The sequence below is a fragment of the Belonocnema kinseyi genome, chromosome 6 (assembly GCF_010883055.1).
Source record: "Belonocnema kinseyi isolate 2016_QV_RU_SX_M_011 chromosome 6, B_treatae_v1, whole genome shotgun sequence".
NCBI classification, from domain to species: domain Eukaryota; kingdom Metazoa; phylum Arthropoda; class Insecta; order Hymenoptera; family Cynipidae; genus Belonocnema; species Belonocnema kinseyi.
Genome location: NC_046662.1, coordinates 145,722,359 through 145,730,541, shown reverse-complemented (window position 1 = coordinate 145,730,541; position 8,183 = coordinate 145,722,359). Strand labels below are relative to the sequence as shown.

At 34.8% G+C, this 8,183-nt stretch overlaps 2 protein-coding genes across 6 annotated transcripts in view; both read right to left on the bottom strand.

The window, feature by feature from the left end:
- The window catches only part of LOC117174319 (ESF1 homolog), a 247,024-nt gene that overhangs the window by 1,363 nt on the left and 237,478 nt on the right, over positions 1-8,183 (bottom strand). The gene's annotated exons all lie outside the window — the stretch shown is intronic.
- On the bottom strand, positions 1,997-3,426 carry LOC117174320. The gene is made up of 2 exons (XM_033363332.1): positions 2,644-3,426; positions 1,997-2,393 (listed from the first exon to the last, which is right to left on the bottom strand). Coding segments are annotated over exons 1-2 (351 nt in total). The 5' UTR covers positions 2,645-3,426; the 3' UTR covers positions 1,997-2,043.

The window sequence follows — 8,183 nt, the reverse complement described above, 5'->3', positions numbered from 1 at the left end:
CCGCTCCCAGTGAAATCGCGGTAAAATTTCAGCCACAACCACGTCTCACGACCGTGAGATAGGTGGTTAGTCTCTAACGGAATCAATACGACGATCCGGCAAAAGTTTCGTGCACCCTGAGAACACGGAGTGATCTAATGACTACCGCCTTCTGCATTTTTCCCGAAAGTGTTTTAGCATATTTTTGACACGCCGCAATGCTTTTCAGGCTATTAACGAGTGAAAGCTTGGCACCTTCAAGCGCGCCGATGATAAGGACGATTAGTTTAACAGAATATTCAAGGTACAATCGTTGCAACTGCCTTATAAGGTCTCTATACCTCTGTTTCTTTTCATTCTCCTTGACTATGATGTTTTTGTCAGCTGGTGACGAAAATTCGATAACGAACATGGTTCGCTTCTCGAAGTCAAGAAGAACCATGTCAGGCCTCGAATGTGCAACAGAAACAATTGTCGAGAATATAAAGTTCCAGTATATGCGGCACTTCGCATTCGCGACAATTGACCCGATTTCCCTAGGAGCGTTTAGAAGAGTGATGTTAAGGTTAATGCCGTAAGCGTTACAGAAATAGTAATAAAGCAATTTTAGTGCCGTATTGTGCCTTTGGATGTACATCATGCTCGCATTAGTTGGACAACTAGATAGTATGTGTCCTAAATGCGCGGGACGTGCATGACACGCTCTGCAGCTATCATCGGGAATGCCTTGGCTCAAAATGTGGTGACGATATGCTAAGGTAGAAATAACACCGGCTTGACAAGCCAAAATGAAACTCTCCATGCCTGAATTCAATCCCAGTTAATAATCCAATCTTATAAGAGTATTCCTCGGCAATCTCTCGAGCTAGGTGTATCTGTTTTTTATTTTGATCATAGATCTTAAGACCATCCATGTAAAATACATGAGTGAGCTTTTCAATGTTCAAGTTTGCCGCAAAAGTACCGTTCAGAATGGGGAGTTGCGAGAGATAGGTGACGTTGTTCGTTCTCACCCGATGTTTTCCAGATGAGATAATTCATCTGGTTTTCCAAAAGTACCTTTTGCATGAGTCCCCTATAGAAAGAGAACACAAATGTCACACTTTTGATTATAGCATTAAACCGGGGTTTTCCATTTAGATTACAAACTGCAGGTGTTTAGATAAATATAATGCAATTATCATACAAAAAATTCCATTTTTTTAGTTTAGTATAAAATATATAACTTTACAAAGAATTACATTTTTGTTCACGCGAAAAATATGATGCAAACAAGCAGTGACGATCTGACAACACTTTTTCTTAAAGGTAGTAGTTCACAGTTTTGACTATATAGCTCGTGTTTTTTTTCTTGCAGAAGCTTAAAAGATTAGAAGGGTTTGGTGTGCTCGGCGATTGTCTTCTTTCGAAAAAAATGGAGCATAGAGTTTGCATTAAATATTGTGTGAAAAATGGAATCCAGTACTCTAAAACTCTTGAAATGTTGACAGTTGCATACGGTGAGTCTACTCTGAGTAAGAAAAATGTTTATAAGTGGTACAAGCTGTTCCAAGAAGGCCGAGAGGATATCGAAGACGAACCTCGCCCTGGACGTTTCAGCACGTCAACAACAGATGAAAACGTTCAAGCAGTGGAAGAAATGGTGTTGAAAAATCGCCGAATTACCATCAGAGAAGTTGCTGAAGATGTTGGCATATCGGTTGGCTCATGCCATGCTACCTTTTCGGACGTTTTAGGCATGAGACGTGAGTCAGCGAAATTTTGTTCCAAAACTGCTTCATTTTGATCAAAAGATTTATCGCATGACCATCGCTCAGGATGTTTTTTCTTTTCCCAAAACTGAAGAGACCCATGAAAGGAAATCGATTTTCAACGATTGAGGAGATAAAAACTGCATCTCTGAAAGAACTCAAGGCTATACCACAAAATGATTATCGGAAGTGCTTCGATGATTGGAAAAAGCGTTGGCACAAGTGTATTATATCTGAGGGGGATTACTTTGAAGGGGACAACATAAATATCGAGGAATAAATGTATATTTTTTGAGAAAACCATAAAGACACCTTATTTTTTGAACACACCTCGTATTCCACTCGAACTTGTCCTGAGGAAAAGCTTGTCTTCGTTTGTTGGAAAAAGATAGACTTTAACTTTCGTTCTTGGGAAGAAATTTTCTGGAAAAGCGTTGCTCCTCTTTTTCTTTCTCCTTGGCAGTGATATATTCGGTCCAAGCCGAGAATTTGAGTACGAATATAGTTCGCTTTTCGAAGTATTAGAGAACGATTTCAGGTCTCGAGTGTGCAATGGAGAATGCTGTCCGACAATCGCAGTGCCAGAAAATTTGGCACTTATCCTTATACAGAATTGACTCTGTCTTCCGCGGGGCTTTTGCCAGGGCAGGGTCGCAGCGAACACTGTAAGAGCGACAAAGACGGTTATAAAGCACTATTAGAGCAGCATTTTGTCTGTAGAGATACGTTGTTCCCACATGAGTGGGACAAACAGATATCATATGCTCTAGATACTCAGCATGTGCTACTTTTATGTCAAAGTTTCCGTCAATCTTCTAGTCGAATAACTGTTGGTGGAATTTGACAATTTCTGCTTTCTTTACTTCGACTTTTAGAAGTAAAGCATCTAGATGGAATAATGCATTTTACTCACTTCTGATGTTAAAATTGAGGCATAAGGCTTCAGTCGCCTGCTCCACGTCTTTCTTAAGGAACACTCGTTTGCTAATTATTTCATGTTTCCGGAATACTTTTAACCGAAGATCTCTGCTATTTCCAACGAAGTTGTACTTGAAACAATTCGGTTATGAAGAGGTTTGTCACTTAAAAGTCCGCGTCTGCCTTTACGGCGTGAGATGTATTATCGCGGAACAGACAAATTGATTTGCAGGCTCTAATGCATATGCATGATCTTACGTGTTGCGATAACAAGGGCCGTAAGCTCATGCTTCGTCCATTGATCACTGATGTTAAGTCCTGATTGCGGCTTTGAGGCATGCATAGGTATGTATAGGTCCCTCCAGTTTCAAGCTGTCTAGTAACATTTATATCCCCAAGCTGAGGGTCATCGGGAACGTCAATAATCTTTCCTTTTTTCAGATGAATCTTCGCACACTCGTCCAATACAAAGTCTATGCTAATCTTTTCTGTGAACTTCTTGACGATATTTAAAGCAAGTTAAAGTTTGCTTGCTCCATAAGCATATGTCTTCAGATAATCCATATAAAATACGGAAATGACCTTGTTCTCGCGATGAATAGTGTCGCTACAAGGATATCGGGAAAAAATTCGTAATGCGAGAGATAGAAGAAGAATTGTGTTGAAAAAGATCATAGGACTCATCCAATCGTTTTGAAAGACGCCCCTCTGGAAGGGGATGTTGTACGTGATCTAGTTTTCCAAAGGGATATCAATCTCTCTACGTATCTCAATATGTGTGGATGAGCCTTGAAGCTTTCTAATAGACAGATGAGAAGTATATGCGAGGTTGGATTGAAAGCTTTCCGGTCGTCAATCCAGGCCATTGATAGGATGCGCTGATGGGCTGATGCGCCTTTGCAGAAGCACCTGTTAATCAGCAGGTTCTCTCGGCAGCCTACTATACCTTTTTTCAAGCCTCATCGTTTGTACGTCTCCCCTCCCACAGGCTCAATTCTTAGAACAATCTTGTCGTTTAGGACAGCTGTAAAAATATAATACAGCTTCGATCAAAAATAAACAAACTGAAAAGTCTAAAAAAACTAAAAATGTGTAAATAAAAAAAAATTATATTTCCCATGACCTTCTCTTGCATACTACTTTGGATTTTGTTAGAAAATATTATATTAATTTTTAAAAAGGCATGAATTTTCCTGACGCTTAACATAAAAAATTTTTGAAAATTTTTAAGAAAAAAAACTCTGCCAACTATTGGCACTTAGCTTCCTAAAATCAAGTGTCTTCTCGCTCCCTCGTGATTTTGAAATCTAGGGAAGTATTCAGTATTTGTAAATAATAAGCAATATCAAATTTTCATTAATATTTAGATTTATGAATCCATTAAAAACATAAAAGAATTTTTTCAATGTAAAAAGTTAAATTTTTTCACTTAATTCTCCAATTTTTCAGTGTTTGACCCTCAATAAGGGCAATAATTATTCATTTTAAGTAAACAGGAGAAGCTTCCAAATCTGAGAGCTAAAAATCATTTTTAATTCCTGTCTCGGTAAAAAAAAAAGGTGTTGACTTTCTTGTTCATTTCTGATATGTATATTGATAAATATACACAAACGTATACATATTAAGATTATAATGCTCGTTTTATTAATGCCTGTAATTATTTTGTTTAAATTTTGTTTCCTACAGGAAGCTTTGTGATAGTGATGGTTTCGATCCCTCAAAAAGTAAAAGTATGTTTTTAAATTTCAGGTGTCGATTTATTGTTATACAATATATTCTGTTTTGAGAAAAAGTGTGTGTGTGTGTGTGTGTGTTTGAGTGCGAGCATGTGTACACTCATAACTTTTTATATTTTGATTCATTAAGGACTTTTAGGGCCCAAAAAGGCTTATTTCAATATATTTTGTCAAATTTACAATTTCACACTTACTATGAAAAGTAATTGCATACTTGTGAAGAAATGTGCTTCAAACTTATATATAATGTAAGGTGACTTTTAAATTCTTTGTAGGTGAAGTATGATATTATATTATGAAAGAATGTACGATTTCCTTTAAAAATATGTGTACAATGTTTACTTGAAATGATTAATTATTGCCCTTACTAAGGGTCAAATATTGAAAAAATTGAAAAAACTAACATTTTTATTTATTTTTTTTATTTTTTAAATGTTTTAAGGGCATGATGTGATACATAGAAAATTATCGATTTTGCTAGTTTTAGGTTCCCTCGGCTTTTTCTCTAGAATAATAAATATTTTGTCTTGAAATTTTAGGACAAGATAGCGAACATGCTAACGGACATACCCGCAAAATTTTTGTGTGAGTTAATTCAAAAATTTTTATTTTGCTAAATTTCATTAATTTGTGTGACGCTTAGGAATTAGTATCGATTTTATCAGTGTTAGATTCCCCCGGTTTTTTTCCTACAAAATCTTTGTCTTAAAAATCTAGGGAATAATAGCGAACATGCTAACGAACGTCCCCGCACACTTTTTTTGTCGGTAAATTCAAAAATTTTAATTTTGCTAATGATGTGTGTGTGTATTTCGAGGTTATGTGTATCACGATTCTCTCCCATAATTATTCTTGAGGGCTACCAAAAGAATTGGTACGACACATGCATACCATTTTTATTCTGCACGATAAATTTTGTTGTTATTATCCCTCAAAAAAGAGTCCGCGGACGTCCGTTATGATATTTTATAGCATCCGTGAATTCAGATTTACACATTTTTAATTTTTGAGGAAAAAAGCCGGAGGAACTGTACCCGATTGGTAGAGGTTTTTTTCAATATTTTCAACATTTTTTCATATTAAGCTGAAAGAACATGCATGCCGTTTTTTCAGCTTAAAATAATATTTCCTAACAAAATCCAAAGTGGCATGCAAGAAAAGTTCATGGAAAATCTAATAATTTTTTTCATTTAAAAAATGTTTTGTTTTTAGGGTTTTCAATTTTTATTTTATTTTGGGCCGAAATAACATGCATGCCATTCTTCCAATTAACTTGAAATACTATTTCATAATAAAATCCAAAATGGCATGCAAAACAAAGTCACGGAAAATTGCAGACCATTGTTTGCAACTTTTATTATTATTTATAATACGATGGACTTATTCAATATGCATGCCTTTTGCAGTAGATAATTATCTCATCATAAAATTTATATTTAGTTTTATTTGGTATAGTTTAAAATCCAAGGAAAATTTATTGTAAATGTTTACAAAATTTCCCAGAAATTTTCCTCATCTAAACCAACCAGGGATGCATGTTCATTTTTTCTACAGTATTTTCGATGAAAAACTTTTATTTTTTACATAGGCATGCAATTTTAAAACACGGAAATTCCCTTAAATTTTATTCATTTTATCTGACCCTTTGAGCCCTTTGGGCTACTGCGTACCGCATGCCTTTAATTATTACACCTTCAATTTGTTTGAACTACCTTATATTATCAAGGCAGGCAATATAACATCACGGAAAAAGGCTCAAGTTTTTCACAAATTGCAATGTGATTTTCATTGCAGGCCGAACGTGTGCATAAGTTACAAACCCATTCATCTTTGTTCCCTTAGGGTTAATTATCGACTCTTAAAAAGGCATGCGGTATAAAATGGGGCACCACAATCTGTCATCAGCTCCCGGTCTATTAGTGGTCTGGTGGTGTCATTTTGGTGTTCCCATCAGAAAATAGGAAAAGGGTTCGTCCGTCATTTTAGCTTTCGGCGCGGTTTTTAGACCTCCGATTGGGGGTTATTCCTTCGGGGACCACCCTGGACAATTGAAACCGAAATCAAACTTTTGCATTAAACAGGTACGATGCTAATACAACTGTCACCAGCCTATATACTAACAATTAGAATTATTGTGAATTCGAGAAATTATATTATTTTATGCAATTTCAAGTCAGAAGTACAGAAAAGTATTTAATTGAAAATTTTGTAACTACAAATTTTCTTAGATTAGAACTTAAATTATTTGTATATTAAGTCGTTTAAATTAAAAATCAAGTTTCAAATTGCTTATTTTGTAATACTTGATTTAGAATTGCTCATTTTTCATGAACAGTAAGATATTGATCAATATTAAAAATGTTTTTTTTTTAATTACAAAATTTGTATTGAACGGGTTAAAAATAAATATTCTATATTAAAATCTTATTTGAATAAGATTTAACATGAAATGAAAACGCTTAATTATAAATATATGTACTTTTAACGTTAAAATAGGTCGATTTTTTAATTTTGAATATATTCAAAACCGTATTGTGAAATAAATTATTCTGTAATTTTTAATACTAGGACTACAGTAACATTTTAAAATCATTAACTAATTTATATTTACAGTTAATCAACTTAAATTTTTTACTTTTTTTAGTTGTTTTAGTATTCAAAACTGCATTTTTGAATTCTTTAAAAAGAAAACGTACGCATCAGAATGAATACCTAAAATGGAATATTTTGAGAGTAAAAGATTTTATAATCACGCATTGTAAAGTGAATGGTTTCATACTTGAAAAAGTAAATTTACTGTCATTTCCCGATTTCCCTGTTTCCTGTAAAAATATTTGAAATTCAACATTTTAATTTTTTTTATGAAGTTGATAAATTCACTGCATGAACATAGACTAAATCGTCTAAATGTTATACGTTTTTATAATTACATTAGGTACACTGGAAAACCTTTTGCTGCAATATTTGCTAAAAATCAGACTAGATTTTACTATTTTCAGTTCGCAATGGAGGGACATAGCGGAACTTTTGTAATGTTTACTACACCGAGTAGTAACTAGCAACTACATACCGAACAACAAAATTCATTGGAAAAAAATTAAAAAATGTTACATTTATTTCTACAGATGGTTGCAATATTTGCAAAGGACTATAGTAACGTCGAGAGAGACCAACGCACTGATTTAGTAAGCGACTTAGTAAAAATTGGTGCAGTTAGATTAGCAAACGAAAAAAAAAACCCAACATGCGTCGTGTCGCGTTTACACGAGCATACGACGTAAATGCAGACTTATTTATAATGGGATGTTGATCTCTTTTGCACTATTATATTTATTTTAATTGCAATTGTACAGTACACACGATTATATTTAGTTTATACATTATTATATACTAGGCAGCCTGATAAGTCCCTGAAAAATGAAACACGGAGACGTTTTTTTGGCCAAAGTCGGTTTTATTTATTTATGGCCAATAGTCGGTACTCGATCGGAAGGTCTCCAAAATATGCCTCAGTTTCAGCTATGAGCTCCTCATTTGAGTAAAAACGCTTACCAGTGAGCCATCTCTTCAGGTTAGGGAACAAGTAATAGTCGCTGGGGGCCAGGTCTGCTGAATACGGTGGCTGAGGAACCAATTCGAAGCCGATTTCATGCAATTTTGCTTGTGCAACTAAGCATCAATGAACAGGCTCATTGTCGTGATGATAAAGTGGTTTTTTCTTCTTCAAATGCGGTCGTTTTTCGGCGATTTCGATTTTCAATCGGTCCAATAATGATGAATAGTATGCTTCGGTTATGGT